The following is a 27,102-nucleotide window of genomic DNA, read 5'->3' on the forward strand; positions in this document are numbered from 1 at the left end:
GAACTGATAGCATCGTGCTTCATTGGCTCTTCAAACATTTGTGGTATGAAAATAATCTGGCTGCAGACTTGTCTGGGGAAAGGGGTACCCCACTGCCTTTGTAGTTTGCCATCCTCCTGTTAAAGCTGTCAGCTCAGTGGAAAGGGTGAACTTCCAGAGAAAGGACTTTTTTTTTTTTCAAGTAGCTGCGCTTCCATTGTGGCCATCAAACAAGCTTTCAAGGCCTTCTAAGTATTTAATGATCAATTGAGCACATTCTTTCTATTCATGGAAAAACCACCAGTCAGTAAGATGATGGAACAGACATCAGAGAAAACAATACGTGCTTAATATGTAACTGTTCCAACTGTATTAGTTTCAGCTAACATATGAGTGCTTCCTGTGAAGTTCGTACATTTTCATTGTATTATCATTAAAAGCCTGAATAGATTTTACCTGATCTAAATGAGTAAATTGAGGTCTAGAAAGGTTAAGTGGCTTTTCCAAGGCCACCCAGCTGGTAGTAATGGAATCATATTCAGTTTTTCTGACTGAATCGGGTGGATACATTACGCGAGTTTTCCCATGCTACTCAAAGTGTGGTCACAAACCAGTGCCAGTTCACCAAGTGTTACTGGTCTGTGACAGACATAAATACAGAAATTGGGAGTACAATTTGACAGTAGTTTTGCCTCTTCAATCTAATTTTAAAAAAAGGAACTTGTATTTTGAATGTCTTCATTTCTCTAAGAATTCAATTTTTGTCTTTTTTCAAAAATTTAGGCCCACAATAGATTAAAAACCCAGTCCTTTACCACAGATAGCTTGAGAAGCCCTGCACTGTACCTTTCAGAGGTAATGTCTTCCTCAGATACAGAGAACTTACTTTCACTGCCTCACATTTAGCATGTCTCCTAATGTTAATAGTACCTAAATATGCCTAGTTAATTTTGCCTCTAACCTGCCAGCCATCCTCAGAGTGAATCAAACAAAACCCATTGCCATCGAGTCGATGCCAACTCACAGCAACCATATATAACAGGGTAGAACTGCCCCATAGGGTTTCCAAGGAGCTGCTGGTGGATTTGAACTACCAGCCTTTTGGTTAACAGCCTGAACTCTTAACTACCATGCCATGAGAGCTCAGTCCTCAGAATAAATCAGAAGAAAAACTTAGATCTCTGCATTACCGCCATCTAGTGGTTAAAATCGGGTAATGCCAACTTCCACAGGATTCTCAGCAAAATTGCACTGGCTGGGTAAATAGTATTTCCGATCTCCAGAACTGCAAAGTGACAAGCAAAGGCTCTTGTGCCAGGGTGCTTAGCTGCCAATCACAAAACTTAGTCCCATAAGACTAAATGAGCATAGCTGCACATGGAACCTGAATTTAAAAACAAGATCCTAATATGTTAAAGAGGTGTTGGAGATTTCTCATTATTCCTAATACTAATGTACCCTGAAAGTACCATAGGCTCCGCTGATCGTAGCAGAGACAGCATAGCATTCAGACAAGTGAGTGCTTTTTATGAATTGATCAAACCTGTCAACTGTACTTAAGAGGGAGGGCTTTCGAGTAGAGAGGATTCAAGAACAAGTTTCAAAACGGTAGTTGAAAAACTAAAAACACGGCCAGGTAGAAATCTGCCTGTTAAATTTTGCTGCCCTTTGAACTACTGTATAACAAGTGTGATTTTTATTTTGCTATAGTTATAAATGTATAAAGTTCCCTTAACTTTCTAAAATAAACTTTGAAATTTGAATTACATTAGGACTTTAGAATAACTATATTCTCATTAATTCTGGCTCAGTATTGGGTGAGTATGCCCGTAAAGTGCCTTCTCACATATTGTTGCGGGTACAGGAAAGCAGTCAAGGTGAAAATAAGTTTAAAATTTTTGGAACCCAATATCGGCTCCTTAAAAATCAGAAGACATCACGAGCCTTAGGAAGTTTTACAGTCCACTGTGGTGGCTAATGAATTCTCAGTGACTGTAGTTCCTTTAAGATGCCTTTATTTTTTTTTAATGAATTGTCAGCATATTATATACAAAGAGCAACGTTCCACAACTGCACATATGCTGTTCCGTGTTCACAGCCAGCGGTAACTGGGGCCAGTTTGTCTCTAGCATCTTCCTCATATTTTCCTTTTACTGTCAAGTCAGTTAAAAAAAACTTCCCTTTATACATCCTCTCTCCCTTATTTAAAACGGCTAGGTTACTCATCATTTACCTTTTTACTGGTCTGAAAGCTTTGTGTTCTTTTGAAGTTGGGTGTCAACAATGAGGTGGGATTGTCCTTGCTCCTCGGTAGCCCTACAACCAGCCCCACAAGTAAACTGGGGATGGAGTTTGTACAAAGAGCCTTCCAGGCAGAGATTACCTATTTTTTTTTTTTTCTTAAAAGACCTAGTTTAGGTCTCAGCCTTCTTCACACCAATTCCTCTATCCTGAGCTTTCCCGTAAACACTAAAAATTCTTCTGGAATGTAGTAAATTGATTTAATCTTAAAACAAGCAATTTTTTTTATGGATAATATTTTAATGTAAACCGATTACCATAGTAAAATGAAGTTAAATTTTTGGAAGCAGTTAAATTAGATGAAAATAGTTTCACTAATTTACAAATTCTTCTGATATACAGATTTACATAATTTCTCCCTAAAAAGGCTAGCTGGGCTCCAGGACCCTTCAAGGTTGATAATTCTATGTCTACATAATTCTTATTCTGAATGCAGAAAGAACCTACTCCACTGATTTTAACAATTTTCATAATAAAATTTAAAAAACTTATTTTATGGTAAATTTTTAATTTCATATCACTTTAGGCATCAGAGATTATTTCAAAAACAGATATTTGACTAATTTCATATCTTCAAAAACACCAGTCTACCATATACATTCTTTAATTAAACATTTTCCATGGATCTAAAAGAAAAACCATAAATTTGTAAGCTTAACTAATTTTAAAGTCAAACAAGTATATATGTTTGGGTAGCTTTTAAAAATTGTAATACAACAGCATTAGTAACTATCTTTATTCTCAAATTGATAAAGGCATTTAACAGATACTTTGCAGTATAAACAAATTAAGTACTATACATTTGCCTTATAAAGTGACTTAAAAGTATTCCAAACATTATACAATTCAATTTGTACAAAAAGTAACTGTCCAAATAAAGCTTTGGTAGTAGAACTGATTTAAGTACTGACAAATCCTTTTTCCAAAGTTGTTCAAGAAAAAAAAAAAAATCTTATCCACTAATAAAAAAAAAAAATCTTATCCACTAACAGGTATTTCTTGTACAATCAAAGCTTTTTACTATTTACTAAGAGGAAAATACTACAATAATTGCTTTTAATGATGTAAGACTGCTGGCTTTCATAACTGCCAAGATGCATTCTGGAAGTTACACTACTGAAGAGAGCCATTGCAAGTATGAGTATATTCCACTGGGATAAATCACTTCTCATTTCCCTTGGGAGGGTAATTCAGAATCTACTTGTACTACTGCCCAGAATCAAAGCTTACATAGTATCTAAAAAAACTAAATGTAGCCCCAAACTCAGTATTTTTACAGACTCTACAACGCATGGATTATCTTTTATTCATATGAAATATAAAATGCTACCTAACTTAACAGTTTAACCAAATTAATCACAAAACTTGAGACATTGTTCTATTAAAAATTTCCAGTCCACTGAGCAATATTTACTCAAAAATACTATTATGAATTTAAATCTCCTCTTAAATTTACTCATTTATGTTGAGCTGTACACTGATGTTCCTTTTATGATTTCTTAAAAATTCTACTTATATAATTCAAAAATAGAAAAATGAGCCATCACTAAAATTCACTGGAGACAAATATTCTTTCTTAGAAACAATTTATAAACACTTCGTTTATTTCAGTTTGGCTTTTTTTAAATAGATAAGCTTTTCATTGCAATGGTTGTGTAATGACTTCAAAGCGTCATTTAAACAAAGATAAAATCAGGGAGAGTGATAAAGCATTCCTTACTTTAAATACAAATGCCTCAACTGCCACATATATGGTAATATAGCACAGAAAGAATTTATATGGTTTAGAGGATTATGAGCAAACCTAAAAGTTTATACAAAGCTAAACTGCCCCCTTTCTACTGTGTTTATTTTCTTTTAATTTGATTTTGGCTCTGTATACTATCATCATACAATAACCACTTCATGACATTGATCAGTTTCTCAGTGTTTCAATTACTTATATGTACCTCTTTTTCCTTGTAACAGCTTTGTAACATTTGAGAACATTCAACCAATCTTTTTCATTAGCTATAATTATCTTACATTTTTCTCACAAAATGCTCAGTTTCCTGAGCTATATTAAACACCTTATAACAGGTGTATGTATAACTGAAGACCCTAAAATGTCAAGTTTACATTTTAAAAAATGCATAGAGAACACGACATTTTGGAAAACCTATTCGTACTCACTTCTTGGATATTTTAATATATAGGTTTTGTTTTTTCCAGACTTCAAAATGCCTAGTCTTTTTGTCATTGCTTTCACACCTGAACAACTTTAATTTTCTGAGATTTGATTGCTATTAGGCTAAATATGGACTTTTCTCACCAAAACTGGTCTATGGGTCTTCCCATAAACAATCCATATATACTCAATCCAAGTATCAAATTTCTGTGCCACAAAATAGAATTACATCAGAACTACAGTAAATAAGCTTTTATTATAATACAATATGCTTAAAGTTAAGGTGCTGTTCATCATGCCTTAGATCATGCGGTCTCTACCAAGTGGGCATCATGTCTGGAAACCACACCCTACCAAGATACTTGGACACTTCCCAATGAATCTGCTCCAAACTGTACTTCTGGTCAGGAATTAATACTTCTTCCATAATAGATAACTGAGACAGGCGGCCACCACACATTTTCACAAACTCAACAAATGCACTGCATGAGACTTCACACTCCCCTAGTCCAATAGCTGATAAATTTTTGCAACGTTCTGCAATGCGAATTAACTCTTCATCAAGCGGCCGTAATCCATTAGCACATACTACTAGTTCAACTAGTCTAGGGCATGTCAATCCCACACGGCCAAGCACATCTTTGCTTACTGATCTCCCAAAGTAAAGATGGGTGGCAGGTATTTCATAACGAAAGAACGGGTCAAATTCCTCTTCGTATAAAAAAAAATACATCACTAAGTTCACTTTGGGTGAATGTCTGATGAAAGCATCCCAGCTGCTCTTCTGAATAGTATGGAAGTGTATCTGTCCAGGATTCTCACTGACTACATCAATGCGCAAATGTTCTAACCGAACATGTTTTTCAGAAGACAAAGCAAGCAGCAACTCATCGCTCAGTAAGTGGTAGTTCAGGGCCAGTTCGCGTAAGCCGTGACACTGATCAGCCACACAGAGGATACCTTGGAAGAAAAAAAAACCTGCTTATTTGAAAGTTTTTGTAAAATGTCATCATCTGTTCAAAAAACTCAATAAAATTTTACCATGTTTCCCTTACCACAAAGTTATACTATTTAAAATTTAGTTGCAAAGTTGGATTAACAGAAGGTAAATCACAAACACTTCAAAATGTATTACTAGTTTTAGTAATGAAACCAATTCTAAATCAATACCTTAAAAACAAATACAGATTACTTATCAACTCAGAAAAATCAATTACTAGTATAAATAACCATGTCCAATAACCATGGCTATGGTTTATCCCAGTAAGGCAAGGACAGTGCCGTATCTTAAAACAAACTGATTCATACCACTGAACTTAGAGGTTAAGCAAGAAAAATGATATCATCACTGCAACAGGGGTCAAAGGACACTTTTAGAAATCCAAATCCAATCCTAATAAAAAGAAACAAGGTAAGGCGTCACCACATAAAACTAAGATTTATATAAATAAAACACTTGTAAAATAAAAAGAACCAAATAAAAAGATTGTCATCAAATAGGCAACAAAGATTTTAACTATTAACAGTATATAATAAGCTCATCGAATTCCTACAAAAAATTACTATGATGCCCCTGGATCAGCGAGTCAAAGATAAACCACCCAGTTCACATTAGCAGAAATATACATCATGACTCTGAAGCTCTATCACATCTGGAAAGCAGTTCCTTAAATGGTTTCCCACACTTAGACTACCGTGCTTCATAAATGCATGATATGTAGCCGTAACTGATTTTATCAAAGGTCACTATCTGATCTCTGAAGTGGCCTAGTATAAGCAACTCTGCCCAAAAAGACACTCTTCACTACCTGATAAATGCCTCATTCAATCCATTTCTTTCTTGTGGTGTTTAAAAGCAGGGATAGGAATAATAAAGACACATCATACTATCATCTCTTATTTACTGTACAACGTGGTGCAATGGTTAAGCACTTGGCTGCTATCCAAAAAGTTGGTGGCTTGAACACACCAGCAGCTCTGCAGAAGAAAAGACTTGGTGATCTCATGTAAAGATTATAGCCTAAGAAACCCTATGGGGCAGTTCTACTCTGTCATACAGGGTCACTGAGTCAGGATCGACTCAATGGCACACAACATTTACTGTACAATTATGATATGTCAGGTACTGGACATACTATTCTACAAATATTTTTAAAAAGTTCAGAAAAGTATTATTTCTATTTTGAAGTTGAGACAGCTAGCTAAAGGTAGCAAAGCTGGAATTCAAACACAGGTTAAGTGATGAAGTTCATGCAATTAGGTATTGCTGAAAAACACGTGACAACAAGACAGTTAGAGGCCCCCAATACGCAGTACAGGGAGAAGAAAGGCAACAGAATCAGAGAAGAGAGAAACTGAATCCCAATAACAGAGCTGCCTGTAATGGGCATCCATGCTTCCCTATTCAACCACTGCAAAGTTTCTGTTCTCCATAAGGCATGTGTGTACTTTAAAAATAAATCTTCACTATCCAAAATAATCTGTACATATCTCCGATCTTTGCAATCTCAAAAAGCCTAATATAAAAAGGAAACAAACATATGGGAAATGGTAATCAAAGGTGCAAATAAAAGCAACTCTGAGATATCATTTAATAACTACTAAAGTAACTGTGATAGGCTTAAGTCTAAAAATGACCCTCAAGATTCAAGGAACCCGTGAATGTGGTATCATGCTCATGATTACATTACGTTATATGGCACAGGTGGCCTTAAGATAGGAAGATTATCTGGGCAGCCCTGATCTAATCATATGAGCCCGTTTAAAAATAAGAAGTGTCCCTAGCTGGTTGAAGAGGAGCAAGTCCGAGAGATTCAAAGCACAAGTGGGAGTCAACATGCCACTGCTGGTTTGAAGATGGAGGGGGCTGCATAAAAAGGAAATGTAGGCAGCCTTTAGGAGCAGAAAATGGCCCAGCAAGGAAATGAGGATGTCAGTCCTACAACCCCAAGGAACTAAATCTGGCCAACAACCTGAATGAAACTTCAAGTGAAATATTCCCTAGATGAGAGCTCAGTTTGGCTGCCATCTTGATTTTTGTCTTTACGACCCTAAGCAGAGAAGCCAGCTTAGCCATGCCTACTGATCTACAGTTTTATAGTTCTATAGAATTGTGGAGATTCTGAAGTTTTTAATAAACGGATGGCAGTTTAAGCTGCTACCTGTGGTAACTAGTTACACATCAACACAAAGCTAATATGTAGTTACAAGTGTTTTAGATATTTAACACAACGTAGTGACAAAGATAAAACTGGCTAACTATTACAACCCAAAAATGAAAAGACAAACAATTAAAAATGAGCAAAGGACCTGAATAGACATTTCTCCAAAGAAGATGTACAAATGCCAATAAGCCTATGAAAATATGTTCAACATCATTAGTTCTCTGGGAAATGCAAATCAAAACCACGGGATACCACTTCATACCTACTAAAAAAGAAAAAAATTAGGATAGCTGTAACCCAAAAGACAGATAACGAGAATTGGCAAGGATATGGAGAAACTGGAACCATCATACACTGCTAGTGGAAATATAAAACACTGAGGCCGATTTGGGAAACAGTCTGGCAGTTCCTCAAAAGGTTAAATATAGTTACCATATGGTCCAGCAACTCCACTCCTAGATATATACCCAAGAGAAATGAAACCATATGTCCACACAGAAACCTGTACAGGAATGTTCACAGCAGCATTATTCATAACAGCCAAAAAGTGGAAACAACCCAAATGTCCATTACATGATAGATAAATGTGGTCCTTTCCATACAATGGAATATTATTCATCCATAAAAAAGTACTGGTACATACCACAACATGGATGAACCTTGAAAAGACCATGCTAAGTGAAAGAGGCCATTCACAAAGGAGTACATATGGTATGACTCCATTGATATGAAATGTCCAGAACAGGCAAATCTGTAAGAGAGTAGATGAGTGGTTGCCTAGAGCTGGGGGGGTGGGCAAAGGAAACAGGGACTGAAGGAGTGACAGGTAAGGGATACAGGATTTCTTTTGGGGGTAATAAAAATGTTCTAAAGTTGACTGTGGTGATGGATGAACAACTTTGCCAATGTATTAAAAGCCAATCAACTATACACTTTAAAAGAGTGAATTGTATGGTATGTGAATTGTGTCTCAATAAAGCTGTCAAAAAATTGGTATAAAAATCCACTGTTCATGGTATTATAAATTCATATAACTCATTTGAAAAAAAATATGGCATAAAAAAGATTCAGATCCTTTGACCTAGTACTTCTTCTTAAGAATATGTCCTCAGGAAGAAATGAATAGAAACCAACAACTCTATGTGCCAAAATAAATTTGCTTTTTATCACAGCAAAAAACTGGGAACAAGCATCCGACCTTAAAAGAACTACAATGCAAATACTGGTTTCTCAACAAGACAGAATTCTAAGTAACTAAACGTTCATTCGTTCGGTTGATAATTGTCTTACACGTCAAGAACTGCTGCTAGGAACAAGAGAAACAAGACATGCCTACCCTAACAGGAGGTGGCAGATAAACAAACAAGGGTGCACCAGAAGCACTTAACAAGGTATTCGGGAAGACTTTCCAGAAGAGCTAACAAAGTGAGACTCAAAGAATAAGAAGCCTCAAGCTGGGGCAAAGGAAGAATGGAAGAGCAAAGAGAATAGTATTTCCTGGATAACCAAACTGGGAAGAGAAAATGAGCATTCCAAGAACTGAAGGAAGCTCAATATGGCAAGAACGCAGTATGTAAGGTAAAGAGTATCAAAAGAGGATCCCCAACAAACAGGCAAGGGCCAGATCATCCGGGACTTTGTAAGCCAAAGTAAGGAGTTTGGACTTTTATCCAAACTTTAGCGAGAAGTTTTAAAGGTAAGTGGAGAGAAGAAAGATTGTATTTGTATTTTAGGAAGATTTTATTTTCATGGCTGCAGCATGGAAATCAGATTCAAGAGGAGCAAAGCTACAGGTTAGGAGGTCAGTTAGGAGGGTGCTGCACAAAGATTACGGTGGACTGGACACAGACAAGGGTAGACATCCAAGACACGTTTTGCTGACGGAGTTGCCAAACCTTGGTGACTAAGTGGATGTAGAGAGCAAAGGTAAACAGAGTCAAGGAGGTCTGTCAGGTCCCTGACAATGAGATGAATGGTGCCCTTCACTGAGATCATAAAAAGGGAAAAGCAAGAGATTTAGAAAGAGGAGTTCACCAGTCTGAAGTGCCAGGGAGACATCTAAAGGTCTCTGTGCCATGGACAGTTCAACACATAATTCCAGAGTCCCAGAGAAAGATCTGGGCTGGAGACACCAAAAGTAACAGGTATTAGCATATAGAATGTAACTGAAGTCATAGAAGATGATGAGATTGCCCAGATTTGGGAATAAAACAAAAATGAACCCAATAGAGAACACAGTGAAGCACCAACATTTAAGGGATTAAAAACAGCAACAAGCATAGAATAGAAACAGAGAGGAAGGAGGAAAATCTGGAATATGGTATCAAAGAGGGAGCAGTCACCAGTGTCAAATGGTACCCTAAAGGGCCAGTAATGAATTATAACAACTATATGTAATGAGAAAAAAGTTTGATAAGTATTCAGTGAAGAAAGTAGAAAACAGGCCATAATTACAACTTAGCGGAACGGCATATATGCAAAATACGGATATAAAGAAAATATGCAAATGTATTAACCTTTCATTTAAAATCTTCCGTGGTTATACTCTTCAATTAAAAAGTATGGCATGTGCTCTTTTTCTTTCTGAACACCTAGTCCAAAGCCCACCAGGCAGCACCAAGAAAGCTTATACTGTACTTCCAGATTGATGTCCACTAAATAAAAGTAAATGGACAAGTGATACACTAGGATAAGGAGAACAAGGAGCTCACAGTGTCACAGGAAACCAGAAACCCAAAGGCTCTCAGACAGTGTGGTAAGCGCTGCACATGAGGTTCAGAGTGCTATGGAAACACATGGGTGGGGCACCTAAACCAGAAAGGAGGAGTGCAGATCCGAACAGGTAACACCTAAGATGAATTCTGAAGACAGGGCTAGAGTTAGCTAGATGAGAAAGTGAGGGAAAGGGGCGGGGGCGGGGGGGGCAGGGTATAAGGTACTGATGACACAGAGAGGTGCAGTGAAAGAACAGCCAGAGTTCCACAGAGCTCCAGTGAAAACTGCATGTGAGTGGCAAACAAGATTAACGAGGCAGGTGGAGGTCAGGATACAGGGGACCTTACTCTCATAGCAAACCAATATATTAGATCATGGTCACACAGGAATAATTGCCAAAGCCCACTCTTCTTGTTTCTATTTTATAATACCATCAGTGATAATCCAGAAGTGGTAGATGGGAGTAGGAAAACACTGCCATTCCCATCTTCAAGTCCTTCCTTATGGGAGATGTGGTAGAGTTAGCACGTAATCTTCATCCAAGAGGGACTTGCTTCCTTGGGGTAAAGTCAGCCTTTAGTTATGGCAAGAAAGTGGGCAGTGTTTTGTAAAGATATTAAGGATTTAACATTGTCTCTTAAAGTACAGGTTACCCAGATAATAAAGACACGGATTGAGAGGGATGTCAACAATGGGAGGGTGAGTCAGGAGGGAAGCAGAAGAGAGTAATATGAAGTGCAGGCTTACTTTCTCAAACTGAATAATATAGTAACCCTTAGAAAATTCTGTACTAGAGAAGTGGGAAAGGTCTTTTATAATGCTATCCCCTCATTTGATGGGCTCTTGCTCCCAAATTCTATTTGGGAAAAGCATTATCTTGCAAGATGTAAGGTGTCTTGGATTGAATTATGTCCTCCCAAAAATGTGTGTATCAACTTGGTCAGGCTATGTGTGGTTGTCCTCCATTCTGTACTTGTGGTTTTATGTTGAGTGCATTAGGGGTAGGGTTGTAACACCACCCTTAGGTCACTTCCCTGATTCCAAGGTAAAGGGCATTTCCCTGGGGTGTAGCCTGCCCCATCTTTTATCTCTCAAGAGATAAAAGGGAAGCAAGCAGAGAGATGGGGACCTCATACATCCAAGAAAGCAGCACCAGGAGCAGAGCGTGTTCTTTGGACATGGGCTCTCTGAGTCTGAGAAGCTTCTCGACCAGGGGAAGATTGAGGACAAGGACCTTCCCCCAGAGCAGACAGAGAGAGAATGCCTTCCCCCGGAGCTGATGCCCTAAATTTGGACTTGTAACCTACTAGACTGTAAGAAAACAAACTTCTCTTTGTTAAAGCCATCCACTTGTGGTATTTCTGTTATAGGAGTACTGGATGACTATGACATAAGGCAGCAAGTACAATTCTTCTCCCTCTATATAGTCAGAAAAATGCTTTGCCTAAAGACCTATCCCTGTTAGCTCAACTAAAATTACAGAAAACCTAAGGGGATACCTCAGGCAGATCTCATATTGTTCTTTTCTCTCTCTTTTTAATTCATTTTTTAGCACATATTTGAACACAGATTGTTGTTAAGGATTGAACTGTGTCCCCCAATAATGTGTGTCAACTTGGCTAGGCCATGATTCCCAGTTATTGTGTGGCTGTCCACCATTTTGCCATCTGATGTGATTTTCCTATGTGTTGTAAACCTTATCTCTATGGCGTTAATAAGGCAGGATTAGAGGCAGTTATGTTAATGAGGCAGGACCCAATCTACAGGTTGGATGTTAATTAAATCTCTCTTGAGATATAAAAGAACTGAGCAGAGAAGAGAGGGGCCTCATACCACCAAGAAAGAAGTGCTAGGAGCGAAGCACGTCCTTTGGACCTGGGGTTCCTGTGCTGAGAAGCTCCTATTCCAGGGGAAGACTGATGAAAAGGACCTTCCCCCAGAGCCGACAGAGAGAAAGCCTACCCCTGGAGCTGATGCCCTGGATTCGGACTTCTAGCCTCCTCAGCTGTGAGAGAATAAATTTCTGTTTGTTAAAGCCATCCACTTGTGGTATTCCTGTTATAGCAGCACTAGATAACGAAGACAAATGCGAACTAAGAATATAAGCGGAAAGTGTCTAAAATAGGAATACTATGGAATTTATGCTCTTGTATTATATTAAAAATGCTTTTATGAACAAGAGAAGAAACAATATTAATTCCCCTCAAGGTTAACAATAGCTTTTCTTAATTTTATTAAAATGTGTAAGTATCTGGCAAAAAAAACCACAACATACCTGCTGGAGAGACATGAGGACAGCTGCTCATTTTTAGCAGCTTGAGTGTATCACTGTTGTTGGCAACCAGTACTTTGAGGGATGGATCATCTACCGGGGTATCGTCTATCTTAAGTGAGGACAGGGATTTGGAGTTTACAAACACAACCGTCAGCGCAGAGATAAAGTGAGACTGAAAAGGAAAACATTAAAACATTGAAAAATGACAACTGAGGGCTTTCCATATTAATTCCAGATATGGTTCATCTGAACCCTAATGACTTAGAACTTTTTGGGGAGTCTCATCCCTTTATCTGTTGGGAGTATTTTAAAAAGGTAGCTAAAAAAAAAGTAGAGCCTTTTTACTCGACGGAGGAAAAAGCCTCAAAATGAATGTCCCTACATCACAGCAATCACAGGTAAATAAAAAGGAATCCTGGCACCCAGGATAAGAAGGCCTCTCAGGCACTTCACATCACTGTATCTCACCTACTTAGCTTTACAAATTGTCTACAGCAGTGGAAAGGGGTGAAGGCAGACAGGCTAATAGCCAGGAAAGACAATGTAATGAAACGTTTTCTTCTTGGCCACATTCCCTGACTTCCTTTTTCCCTACTGTGATGAAATAACTGGTTAAATACTAAAATTTTAATATTTCTTCTAATATCTTCATGTCAAATACAATTATAATCCTGTATAATCACATTTCTTCACTAGGTTCATGATCACATCACTGCCTTCTTTTTCCCATTTCCCCCTCAATTACATCTTTTTTCCATCCTCTTCAGTTTTCTTAGGATTTCTAAGATACAGCAACACCGTATTTCAATCTTCTATAAAAGCCATAAAGTGGGGCAGGGGGAGTATAAATATCCTAGGCCCCTTTAATAAGGAAGGAAGAGGTCCTACCTCCATCAATAGTTCCCAAATACAAAACTATTACAAGTACAGTACCAGTACTAGATACACACAATGACAACCCTGAGAAATAAGAAAAAAAGGAGATTATAGTCAATATACCTTTCACTATAGTATATTTTGCATATACTATATATGTGTGCATGTGTATGTTTGTAAACTATTGATAGGTACATAGAAAATCAATTCAAAACATTTCACCTCCCATATACAGCTTGTAAACAAGGTGCTAGTAACTACATAACTCAGTGTTTCTCAGAGATCCTGAATCATCTTAATCAGAACCACCTGGACTACTGGAAGGATGACAAGGTACTACCAGGCCTCATTCCTAATTTAGAATAGGGATAAATACCAAACCCACTGCTGCTGAGTCAGTTCCAACTCAAAGCCACCCCACAGGGTTTCCAAGGCTGTAAATCTCTACAGAAGCAGACTGCCACACCTTTCTCCTGCAGAGCCGCTGGTAGTTTCAAACTGCATACCTTTCAGTTAACAGTCAATTGCTTTAACCACTGAGCCACCAAGGCTCCTTAAAACAGATATAAAAACCAAACCTGTTGCCGTCAAGTCAATTCCAACTCACAGTGACCCTACAGGACAGAGTAGAACTGCCCCATAGAGTTTCCAAGGAGCACCTGGTAGATTCAAACTGCTGACCCTTTGCTTCGCAGCCGTAGCACTTAACCACTACACCACCAGGGTTTCCCACTAAACCACAGGAATCCAAAATTTAGAAAGTTCTTCAGATGATTTTTATGTACACTAAGTTTGAGAACCAGTGATCTAACTCATGTATTTTAAATTTAAAAATGAAGGAATGAACAGAGACTCTTACCCATTTCCCATATTTTACATAAAGAAAACATCTGATCTCAAAATATATGTATAATTGAAATTTTACTAAGACTTTGAAATCAACTGGTGATACATTCGTTACTGATATTGCAATTGAACAACCACCTGGGTTAAAATGTCCACTCAATTTAGTAGTACTCCTCCCTGAATCGTTCTAGTAAATAAACTGATAGATGTTTAAGAGAGTACCAGTGTTTCAGTTTGTGATTTACTCTGAAAAAAGCTTTCAAATCATTGGTAAATACTAACCTATTGAACATTACCTAACATACTCATGGGCCTTTCACTGTCAGTTGCCTTCTGAAAATGAACCCTTATTTTTCTACTTTAATAGTTACTATGGAGAGAAATTATCCCTAATTGTGTGCAGAATCGTGTTAGCCCATGTACATGAATACAAATTGTTATGTTGTCACAAAAATCTGTTTTCATTAAATAAAATTTGTACATTAATCCAACTGTACTGATACTACTTTTGCTCAAGAATAAATCTTTACAGAGCATTAATCAGAAGTTTTTATAAGCAAGCTATACCTGCTCCCATACTGGTACTCTCTACTTTGATTGATTTCACCAGCCTGCTCTGAATATCCAAAAAGGAGCATATATGTATGTGTCTCCCTTTTAATATGCTTGTTTCACAGCTTTACTTATTAGTTTCTTTTAGCATTTCTCGCAGAATCCTCTACAAATTCATTCACCCTTTAACCTTAGCAATGAAGAAAGTAAGAGTCAAATCACATATAAACATATATAATTACAAATTTGATAAAGGATCACTGGATTTTGTAAATCATTTAGCCATGGCGCCACCAGGGCTCCTTAGAATAGGGATTAAAAAACCCATTGCCATAAAGTTGATTCTGACTCATAGCGACCCTACAGGTCAGAGTAGAACTGCCCCATAGGGTTTCTGAGGAGCAGCTGGTGGACTCAAACTGCTGACCATTCGGCTAGCAGCCACGCACTTAACCACCGTGCCACCAGGGCTCCTAAAATAGGGATACAAATCTAAAATTTAGAATGTTCTTCAAATGTTCTTACACTGCATGTAAATACAGTGTCTACAGTGTAAATTCATTCACTGTTTAACCTCACTAATGAAAAAGCACAGGTGGTGAAAAAAAGACAGGCCTTTGAAGTCGTATTTCTTAACGTGGGTGCCCTAGGTAGTGGGAATGGGTAAGCACTTGACTACTAGCCAAAAGGTTGGCAGTTCAAACCCACTTGGAGGTAACTCAGGAGACAGGCTGGCGATCCGCTTCCAGATGGTCACAGCTTTGAAAACCCTATGGAACAGATGTTCTCTGCATACGTGGGGTTGCCATGAGTTTGAATCAACTTGACAACAACTAGCAACATTTCTTAACGTTCTGGCTTTCCATTATACATACTGCTTTTCTTCACTCCCGTTGTCAATACAAGAAATGATTTGGGTTTCACTTGGATTTCTCAGTAACAAAACAAAGCCAGCAGATACCTTTGGTAAATCCATAAAACTTGGCCGAGCAGTTGAAATAAGCCCAAGTGTTTTTAAAGAGCAATTTACAAGTTGCGATAATATATCACAAGCTGCTTCAGCTGATTCTTTGCTGCTATCCACCTTGGAAAAGAAAACATCATTTACTACATGCATATATTTAGATTTCTATACACATATCTTAATTTTACAAAAATAAAAACTGTTACTAGTTTACTACAGTACAATTTAAACAATATTTATTCTTTCAGTCACTCACCCTTACAAACAACTTCAACCTTGGAAAATTATAAAGGCAATTGTCAAGACTGTTAGCTTTTGTTATAGGATATATTATTTAATATTGAAAGAATTAGCTTTTAAGTTCATTTATTCCAAACTGTATATCCTAATGGGGTAAATGAATTTACAGGCTTTGAAAAATAATTATATACCTGATAATGAATCAAATATATGTAAATACAATGTTTATAATATACATGTTTCCAAGGCACTAGAAACTGATTAAGTATGTTCAGGTGACTCTGTCTGGGATTCATCACTAACGTTATTGATGGAAAGGTAAGTGTTAAGTATGATGATGAAATAAGCGTGAAAAGTATGATCCAAACAACCAGAAGAGGTAGCTGCTCCCACACACTAATTTTCATAGAAATTTCCCGGGAAAGGGTAATACGGGCAAAAAAACCCAGGTAAACTCAGGGATATAAAGAGCTCTGCCTTCAAAAAAGGAAACTGTCCCCTGGACTAAAAAGTATCTTAAAACAGAATAGCTAAAAAGCAATTTAGAAATGGACAGTGGTGACAGTTGCACATGATGAGTACTGTTAATGTCACTGAACTGTGTATGTAAAAAATGTGGAAATGGCAAATGTTTTGTTTTATATATACTTACCACAGTGTAAAAAAAAAAAAAAAAGCACTATCATTTATTTCCAGATTGTTCTATGTACATTACTTTAACCCAAGTATGTTCTGAAGAGCTGGTTGTAAAACTAATGTAGTAATTAGCACTAATATTACAGGTTCAGAGCTGTTTTATATCCTTTGGTAACGTTTCTCTACACGAGTACTTCTCAAAGTGTGGTCCCTGGACCAGAAGCATCTACATCACCTGGGAATCTGTCAAAAACGCAAATTCTCACGCCCAACCCAAACCATGTGAATCAGAAATTCTGGGGGCGAGGCCCAGAAACCGTCCTCTTAACAAACCCACAGGCGATTCTGATGCAGTTTGACAATCACTGTTCTACACTAATAACCCGAAGCCTCTCTGGCCTATAGTCAGTAACGAATTAGAACATAAGTATCATCGGGAGAGCCCAGAACTCCGTGATGTGGCTCTTCTTGTGCATCTGAAATTATTTCCTCAGCAAAAGAAGCGACACCTAATGTTTAAACTTAAAGGACAAATGGTTTTGTGACAGTTATAAAAGTAGGATACAACTGAATTATGTCACAGGGCATAAAACTGATCAAACCAATCTACTGGATGGAATCAGGCTTCAAAAACTATCAGGTCAATGCATTAAACTTTTTTTTTTTTTTAAATAGGACATACCATCATAATCCCCTTAGACTATTCAAAGATGACTGAAACCAAAGAGAAGGCTCTTCAGTTTTTTCACTAGGGGGAGAGGGATAAGGAGTTCCTGGATTTTTGCTGGATCCCTCTGCAACTGTTCCCCTGTACCCACTACCAGTTAGGGTTGTGGACAACATACAAGACAGCCAATTAAGTTAGAATTTCAGATAAACAGCAAATAATTTTTTAGTGTCAAGTATATGCCAAATATTTTTTTTATTTATATGCCAAATATTGCATGGGACATATCTATACTATAATATTATTGTTTATCTGAAAATCAAATTTAACTAGATGTCTTGTATTTTTATTTGCTAAACCCAGCAGCCCACTTAGGCACTTTGGCCTAAGTGCCTCCGTGCATTCTTCTGGGCAGAAGGCTGCAATACACCCAGCCATTTACGTTACCAGGTCTCTTCTCCTCCTCGAACACATATGGAGGACATCAAGAATAAGCACATATCTCCATCCATGAGGGAATGACGTTCTGGAGGGAAGTCCAAAACAGGGTTTTTTTTATGGCAAGGATCTGTGGGTTAAGAACCACTGCTCTATCTAGGTTTCACCTGCCTGTTTAACAACACTTACACATAGGTAAATCAGGTATTAATACATTGTTTAAAAAATAATTGTCAGTTGTTTGATATAGACAATCTGGTGTCTAGTTAAGGATTCAGTAAACATGCCCAAGTGGCACCGTTCAACCCCCAAACAAAACATACAAGCTTCTATATTAACACGCACACAAACCACTGTGACTTCTTCAACTATTCTGTGGATCTCAAAAAGCCATTCCATGTCTTTATCTCACCTATGTTGTCCATCATCACTGCGTGACACCCAACATCTCTTCCAACAGTAAGAAACAAACAGTTCTCTTTGACAATCATCCACGAACCGATTTCTATTTATCTCTAAAATAATGTTCATCCAAATCTTTTACATAATGTTTTTGATTCCCTATCATAAAGCCCTCACTAAGCAACACCTGGAGCCCTGGTGGTGCAGTGGTTAAGAGCTTGGCTGCTAACCAAAAGGTAAGCAGTTCAAATCCACCAGCCGCTCCTCGGAAACCCTATGGAGCAGTTCTACCCTGTCCTATAGGTCGCTATGAGTCAAGATCAACTCAACGCTAACGGGTTTCGTTTCTTGGTAAACAACGTTCAGTCTCTATTAGATAGGAACAGCAATTATGTTTTACTCAATCAATCTTCTAATTTTTAATTACTTTACTATATATTCCTTTTCCTCAAACTTGTTCAGAATTCAGTAATTAACAGCTTTGGACAATGTTTATGCTTATCTAGTAACTACTACTGCTATCTTAAAAATTATTAATAATTACGTTAAAATGGAGTAAGTTGGCTTCATCAAATATAACAATTATTTGTGACAGCTTATTAAGGTACACGATAATTCTAAATCTTTGCACTTTCCCTAAAAAGGCAAATAATTTAAAAACATGAGAAGATGTATTGGTTTATGACACAAAAGCCATGAAAAAATATTTTCTTTTCTAAATTTATTTATTTTGTTGTTGAGACTATACATAGCAAAATATTCACCAATTCAAGTTTCTACATGTACCACTTAGTGACAATGACTACATTCTTTGAGTTGTGCAATGATTCTCTCTCCTTTTCTGAGTTGCTCCTCCCTCATTAACATAAACTCACTGCCCACCAAGGTTCCTATCTAATCTTTCCAGTTGCTGGTGTCAATTTGATTCCATATAAACAGTTCTTAAAAAAGCATAATGCTCAAGGCAGGCCCTTTTTACTAGTTAAGCTAAACTAATGTTCGTTTTTTAAGATGACCTCAAGGGATATTTTCAGTTTAAGATTCAAAGATTATCTCATGGCAACAGTTTCAGGGAAAATGCTTTGTTTTTTAAAAGAAGGATTTAAAGTATTACCTTGAAGCTGACATACTGTAGATGGTTTGAATGTCTTTTAATAATCTGTTTGATCAGCTCTGGATGAGTAGCTTTCAAATAAGATGTAGCTGGCTGATTCAGTTCAAACTCAAAACATCTCCACAAGTCAGGCATATGAAATACCTGGTTCCAGTTGCGGCAAACTTGTGAGGCATGAGCCCGATCGAGAAGAGGCAAGTACTTAAACACTTGGAGAATAATGTCCTGAAGGAGATTACCCCAATCACAAGCCTGAGAATGCTCACTCGTAGTCCTGAGTTTCTTGCATTTCTCTGCAGTGCCTTCTTCTGATGAATTTTGGTCAGTATCTCCACCTCCACGTTTCATCCTAGTCAGAAAAAGGTATTTTTTTTCCATTCTACTTAACTTTTGAATAGAAATAAATCCAAAATCATTCTTCCTTCTGTCATATCAATGTATATATCTACATGTATATTTGTATCTATATGTATATCTACTATATTGAGCCCTGGTAGCACAGTGGTTAAGCGTTCGGCTGCTAACCAAAAGGTCAGCAGTTTGAATCGAATCCACCAGCCTCCCTGGAAACCCTCTGGGGCAGTTCTACTCTGTCCTATAGGATCATTTTGAGTTGGAGTCGACTTGATAGCAGTGGGGTTTTTTTGGGTTTTATGTATATATATATTTAATATATATACAAACACAAACATGCAGAAGAACTGGACAATGATTCAGGAGTATCAAAACAAATTATAATGAAAAGTGCTAATGGAGATTAACTGTGGTTTTATACATTTGTGGAAGGTGTTTTTAAACATTTCAATTTATACTCTACTGGGGGGAAAGTTTGTGATTTTGAAACTAAACCAAGAATTTGTATTTCAAAAGCTGTAGTCAACGATGGCACTAGTTTTTTTTTTTAGTCAACTCTAAAAGAAACATAAAAGAACTTGCAATGGTACCTTCTAAAGGTTCCTTAAGAGTCATCTCAGAATACCTGCTCCGTTTGAGTTCCTGAATTCAAGGCTGAGCAGGGTCCCAGCAATCTCCACAGAGGACCTGAATTAAGAAGTCACAGATCTTTCCATCCTCAACAGCCTGTGATATGTTACTGTCATTATTTCTAACCTCTGCTTAAAATAAGCAAGCTCATCCCTATGCAGTGTCTGGTCTGGAATGTGATTTCTTCCAACACATCACCTACTATTGCAACGTTTTCCCCAAGCTGTACTTCCAAATGACACGTTTTATTGTATGTATTCTTACCTACCTTCATTCTTTCTTTGAAACATGGTTTTTCTTTTCTTTCACCCCTTTTTTTAATGACAAACTGTGTTACACTTAAAAATAATGGACTCTAGAACCAAGCTATCTGGGTGTGAATCCCGGCTCCACCTCTCACTGGCTATGCAGTCTTGAGCAAATTACTTGACCTAGATGTGCTTCGGTTTGTAAAATGGAGATACCAGCAAGGTTGCTGTGAGCAATTAAATAGTATTAGCGTTTTTTAAAGGAAATGACTGTTGAGCTCAGGTATAAAAAAGCAGTTCAAATTTAAAGACATTAATGTGCATGGGGCAGTAAAAATGGAGGTTACCAAGCAGAAGGCAAAGAGTGTGCCTATATTTGTTTTAAAAGAGAGAGAGGAGAATGAGAGAGAGAGAGACAGAGAGAGAGAGTATGTGTGTGTGTGTGTGTGTGTGTAAAAGAGTGAAAGGGAAGAAGGAAGAGGGACAGAGATGCAGTATGAGAAGCACACACTGGAAGTATTCACCAAATTATTACAGTAGAAGTAGGTGGTGGAATTACAGGTGATTTTTTTTTGCCAATATGCTTTTTCTTTTCTATATTTTACACATTTCTTTCAACGTCAATGCGTTCGCTTGTAATTGTACAAGAAGAGCTTTTGATTTGTTTCTTGGAAAGTATTGCAGGTTCTAAACTAAAACCCACTGCCGTCTGGTTGACTCCAACGCATAGCGACCCTATACCAAATGGTGTAAATGCAGACCACTCGTCAGTACCCCGTTTAGATTACAACCTGCAATACTTTTGTCTCTACAGAGCAGATCTGGCAAGGTAATAGTCTGGACCTAGACTTGGAGTCACAGTCTCTCAAAAACGATGTTTGTGGCTCCAACCCCCTTTCTTGGCATATCAGGGTATGAGAATTTCAGAGTCTTGTGAGGAAAGAAGGATGTGCATAAGCATGACCGTAAACAAGCAGGTCTGTGCAGACTTTCTCCATCTAAAAAAAACCTGTTGCTGTTGAGTCAACAGCACAGCGACCCTATAAGACAGAGTAAAACTGCTCCATAGGGTTTCCAAGGAGCAGCTGGTGGATTTGAACTGCCGACCTTTCGGTTAGCAGCTGTAGCTCTCAAGCACTGCGTCACTGGGGCTCCTTCTCCATCTTAAACAAAAAACCTGTTGTGATCGAGTTGATTCCAACTCAGAGCAACCCTATAAGACAGAGCAGAACTGCCCCCACAGACTTTCCAAGGAGTTGCTGGTAGATTCGAACTGCCCAGCATGCTGGTTAGCAGCCAAAGTGGTTAGCTCTTAACCACTACAATACCAGGGCTCTCTTCTCCATCTAGTAGCTAGCAAAACTTGTGAAAGAAGATTGGGGACTAGAGCAGAGGCAGAATAACAGACACACCTGGCTTTCATACCATGAAAATCAGCCCAGGAGGTCTTCTTAGCACATATGCAATAACTACCTATTCCTTGTTGCTCCTACTTCCAACTACATAAATGAAGTAAAATGATTCATATCCTACTGGGAAGAGCAAGAGGAAAAGAGAAAACAATAACAGAGGTGATGGCAAGAGAGTAGTTTTATGGAAGACTGAAACGTAAATCTAAGAACACATCTTGAAGCGTATTTAGAGAAAAGATATGAAAATCTACCATGTAATCTTTAATATATAAAAAAAAATCTGTTAGTAAAAATGGCCCACTAAGGTTGAAAAATCACTGTCATTGTGACTCATTTTTCTGCTTTAACTATCCTGGAGATTAATTTTAGCATATAAAATGTGGGTCAAAGAACAAAGAATTTGCTACCCAGGGCTTATAATTTCCCCTCTTACTACCTAGAATTTTGAGATAGAGAGATTCAAAATAGAATAAGTCTTTACGATTTCTACTCCTAATTATAGAATGTTCACCTGTTTCTGGAGGCAAGGCTTCTAAAACCAAAACTATCCAGCTTAAAATTGGAAATATTCATTTTACCTTAGAATATAATTTTACCTTACAATAAATTACAGACAGCCCCTGATTACTACTGAGACCTAAGTGTGTCTTAAGCTGAAGTTGTAAGTCAGTAACAGGGGCATATGGTTCTTATTTAGCCTTACTTTACCGAAAGGTCGGCAGTTCGAACCCACCAGGCGCTCCTTGGAAACTCCACGGGGGTAGCTTTACTCTGTCCTATAGGGTTGCTATGAGCTGGAATCAACTTGATGGCAACAGGTTTGGTTTTGGTTTAGTGCAAGAAAGAGCTGGAAACTTTTTCAATGACTTAAAAGCTGCACATGCAGCAAGCAAAGGTGATCATGAAGAACAATGTTGTTGAGGAGGGGGGCAGCGTAGTGGTTAACAGCTATGGCTGCTACCCAAAAGGTCAGAGGTTCGTATCTGCCAGGCGCTCCTTAGAAACTCTATCGGGCAGTTCTACTCCGTCCTATAGGGTCGCTATGAGTCCGAATCGACTCGACGGCAGTGGGTTTGATTTTGGTTTATAGTTAGGGGTTGGTTCAATCACTGCAAAGTGAGGACAAATTTATATAACATTAAAGAGTTGTCCCTAAGTCAGGATGCTAGTAACCCAGAACTGCCTGTATCCATTTTACCTTAGACATATAAACAGAAATAAAACAACCGCCTTATTCACACAATTTTCTCTGTTAACACTTTGCTGGTCCTAACAACAAGTACTTACTTTGTCTATTACAGCCCTGTTCTAAACAACGTATATTTTAATACTTTTCCAAGTTGAGAAGGGGATAAAAACCTGAAAAATATTAAAAAGTATGCAATACTGGGATAATTGTATTTCTCTCAGCTGAGATATAAAAAGATTATATGATCACAAAAGTATATTTTAAGCATTTATTAGTTTATGAATAGCTGAACAAATATCTAAATTTTCATGTAATAGAACCGTAGTGTCATAATTTATTAGTACATTAGTATATAAACCTATCAAAAAAAGAGCATCTACAAATATAAGGCCAAATGCAGATAAAAACGTTCTCTGTATTATCTTCAGGGAGCCCTGGTGGTACAGTGGTTAAGAGCTTGGTTGCTAACCAAAAAAAAAAAGCCCACAGTTCAAACCCACCAGCCGCTCCTTGGAAACCGTACGAGGCAGTTCTACTCCATCCTATAGGGTCACTACGAGTTGGCACCCACTCGACAGCAACAGGTTTTTTGGTTATTATCTTCACATGCATAAAAATAAGAGAAGGGAGTGGACCCATAATAAAACTTCTAAATGTTGTTTTTTCCAGGTTGACTTCATCTATTCATGCAAAAATTTACAGTGCTTTCAAAAGCAGTTTATTATATCTATTTATACATCCACCAGTCTGCAAATGACTTACGTCAATGGACTTATTTATCTCCTACTTAAAACGCCTTTTATATTTGAAGAGGCGTGGAGCGGATGAGCTGGAAAATAAACGTCAATGAAACCCAGGCCTCTGCAGAGCCTTGGCAATTTAATTTCCAACTGCAACTTTTCCAAGTCCCGAATAATTAACGCAATTTAGGCCACTGCAGCTTTTGGTGAGAGACTATGAAGGGACAAAAAGCAACCTAATGAAGAAAAACTATAGCAGCCAACACAGGAAGTCACTGAGCCAACTCAACATTTCCATGTAACTCTGGAAAGGGCAGTCAAGTTGACCATCAAACAGATGAAGAGCAGAAGAGAACCCTGGCTGTGCACCCTCGTTTCAGGCACTTTTACATACGTTTGTTGTTGTTATGTGCCATCGAGTTGATTCTGACTCACAGCAAACCCATAGGACAACCCCATAAGGTTTCCATGGAGTGGCTGGTGGATTCAAACAACCAACCTTTTGGTTAGCAGCAAAGCTCCTAACCACTGTTAGGTGCTGTCAAGTCAATTTTAAACATACGACAACCCTATGTCACAGGGAACTGCCCCACAGGGTTTTCTTGACTGTAATCTTTATGGAAGCAGATTGCCTGGTCTTTCTCCCACAACTGGGACAGGGCTGGAACTGAGCAGCCAAACACTTAACCATTGCACCACCAGGGCTCCTTGTACATAAACTAAGCCAAACCAAACCCACTGTTACCGAGTTGATTCCGACTTATAGCCACCCTAAACGACAGACTGCTACGAGTAGGAATCGACTAGACCGCAGTGGGTTTTTGGGTATACAACAGAACATAATTGCCCCATAGGGTTTCCAAGGAGTGTGGCTGATGTTAGCGGCGGCATGCATAACTACTGAAACACCAGAGCTCCTTACCTACCCTGGGCATGTAATAATTTTAAAAGTTCGTTTGTATTTAGCTCTGGAAAACTAAAAGAGCCTGTTTCGGCATATTTCCTTTCCACTTATGTTCTGCTTTGACTAATTTCAAAATGCCTTCTTGAGCTGGAATACAAGAAAAGAAGAGTGGTAAGAGTTGAACTCTCAGAATTGGATGGCAGGGAGAACGTGGTGAAAAATGTCTCATGGTCATACGTACATACCTCGGAATTGGTGGCATTTTTAGAAATATCTCACCGATTGCAGAAACTACTTAACATTCAAGTTACAAAAAAAGATTCTAATTATTGGACGACAACTTCTGGCAGGGAGATTGACACCAATCATTTAGCGGGCTGCTCTGCCTGATCATTGTAACTGCAGCCTAAAAAAGGCTGCTCACGCCAAAAGTAGGCGCGAAGCTGCTCATCTCAAGTTGACCAAGTTTTCCACTCCGCTACGCGGCGCGGGCGTCGCCGCCTCCCCTCCGCCCTGCGCCACCTCCACGGATTGGACAGAGCTCGTGCGCTCTACCCTGGCAGTTTGTTTTGACGTTTTAATACTTCTAATTTCTCAAGTTACAAACCCGGCGTAGCCGTCGCCGGGAAGAGCTCCGCAGAAAGCGAGCTCCACGGTGCCTGTCACCAAACCCTGGTGCGGGTAGTAAAGCCGGGCGACAGCCGAGGCGAGCCCAGGGCGCGGCAGCGTCGCGGGGCGGGCTGCACGCGGCCGCCGCACACGCACCACGCCTTGTTGACATGTTTTGAAGACAGCACCGGAGGGAAACGCCCCCAAACAGGCTCCAATGTCTGGGCGCCGCCCGGCCTCCCGAGGGGCGGTCCGCGCGTGTCAGGGACCCCGCGCCCCTCCGCCCGTTCCTCTGCCCAGAAATGGCCGGTGGACCCTCCACTGACCCGCCTTTGCTACGGCGCTCCGGTCCTGCCCATCCGCCGTTACCTGCTGCCGTGGGCGGCTTCGCCCACACACCACCCCGGGCTCCGGGGACGGCGGCGGCGGCTGGTCCCGCGGCTCTCACATGAGGCCCCCAAGGCCCCCGGCTTCGCGCTCCCGTCGCCGCGGCCCCCCGCGCTCCGCCCGCATCCGAGGCGCTGGTCCCGCAGCGAGCGCCAACGCGGCTCCACCTTCGCGGCTCTGGCTGCCCAGGGAGAAGTCTTCCTTCTCAGCCTCACGCCGCCTACGTTTTTCTCCCAGGACCCCTTGTCACCGCAAGAGACACCCTCAGCGAGCTGCGGCCACCGCGTAGCTTCCCGGCGCTTCCGTCCAGACACTGAGTCCAAAATGGCGCCCGTAACTCGCGGCCGCGCGCTTTCCCCGGCGCCTCTCCGCCGGAGTGGGGCGGGCGCGCGTTCGCCACTGGCGCGCTCGCGGAGGGCGGGGAGGACAGGAGCGGGGCCGCGCCCACGTGGGAGCGCGCGCAGAAGCGGTCGAACGTCTGTGCCTCTCAGCTGTGTTCATCCGCCTCTTCTTTTCTAAAGGAGAGTCCGCCGCCTCCCTCTCAGCAGTGACTGCTACTTTTAGGGAATTTTTTGTTTGGGAGCAGACAGAGAGGGCTGGAGCTAGGTGGTTGTCCAAGAGACTGTCTGGGCTGAAAAGAAAGTTTAGGGAGTGGAACCGAGAAAAGAAAGGAAGGAGTGTCTCTAGAGTGTCTCTTGTAACTTGGCAGCCGGTTCCACCGGGCAGAAAGATAAACAGTACCTGTTGACAGCTGACACACTTCTCAGGGTGAGGTGTTGGCACTTGGGAGGGCCATGACTTGCGATCTGTAACCTTAGGGGTTAAAACCACAGGCTTTAAAAATACACAGGAGTCCTGGTGGTGCAGTGGTTAAGAGCCTGGCTGCTAACCAAAAGGTAAGCAATTCGAATCCACCAGCCGCTCCCAGGAAACCCTATGGGGGCAGTTCTACTCTATTCTGTAGGATCGCTGTCAGCATCGACTCCATGGCAATGGGTTTGGTTTTTTTGTTGTTTTAATACACAAACCTAATATATACGTAATTTTTTAAAATATTGCAATGAAACATACCAGAGTGGTAACCTGTTAACCCTGGAATTACAGAATGTTTTTTTATTTTTAAAATATTTGTATTTCCCAATTTTCCTGAAATGAGTTTTATAATCAGAGTTATTACTCTTTTAAAACCACCTCTGCTTTATGAAGTAGTTGAAGTCGTTGCCACTGAGTGGATTCTGACGCATGTTACAGAGTAGGACTCCATAGGATTTTGCAAGCAGATTGCCAGGCCTT

The 27,102-nt window shown here is 39.4% G+C and overlaps 1 protein-coding gene across 2 annotated transcripts; it reads right to left on the reverse strand.

Moving 5' to 3' along the window:
- Positions 1-21: 21 nt before the first annotated feature.
- FBXL3 (F-box and leucine rich repeat protein 3) lies at positions 22-26,199 on the reverse strand. Of its 2 annotated transcripts, none has more exons than XM_049853054.1 (5): positions 25,792-26,199; positions 19,337-19,685; positions 15,837-15,959; positions 12,602-12,773; positions 22-5,407 (listed from the first exon to the last, which is right to left on the reverse strand). In XM_049853054.1, exons 2-5 carry the CDS (start codon positions 19,682-19,684, stop codon positions 4,764-4,766), a joined length of 1,287 nt encoding a protein of 428 aa, XP_049709011.1. In that variant the 5' UTR covers position 19,685; positions 25,792-26,199; the 3' UTR covers positions 22-4,763. The 2 variants fall into 2 exon arrangements, with proteins under 2 accessions (XP_049709011.1, XP_049709010.1); XM_049853053.1 differs by having other exon boundaries at positions 25,749-25,832.
- Positions 26,200-27,102: the final 903 nt, after the last annotated feature.

The sequence above is a fragment of the Elephas maximus genome, chromosome 14, assembly GCF_024166365.1.
Source record: "Elephas maximus indicus isolate mEleMax1 chromosome 14, mEleMax1 primary haplotype, whole genome shotgun sequence".
Classification (NCBI taxonomy): Eukaryota; Metazoa; Chordata; class Mammalia; order Proboscidea; family Elephantidae; genus Elephas; species Elephas maximus.

What these genes read in the sequence shown, in the direction of transcription:
- FBXL3 (XM_049853054.1), bottom strand. Translation starts at nt 19,684, where the DNA reads ATGAAACGTGGAGGTGGAGATACTGACCAAAATTCATCAGAAGAAGGC. An exon ending in TACAGTATGTCAGCTTCAAG is followed by an intron (nt 15,960 to 19,336) that starts GTAATACTTTAA and finishes TTCTTTTCCAAG; the next exon opens with GTGGATAGCAGCAAAGAATC. An exon ending in GTTTTATGGATTTACCAAAG is followed by an intron (nt 12,774 to 15,836) that starts GTATCTGCTGGC and finishes TTTCCTTTTCAG; the next exon opens with TCTCACTTTATCTCTGCGCT.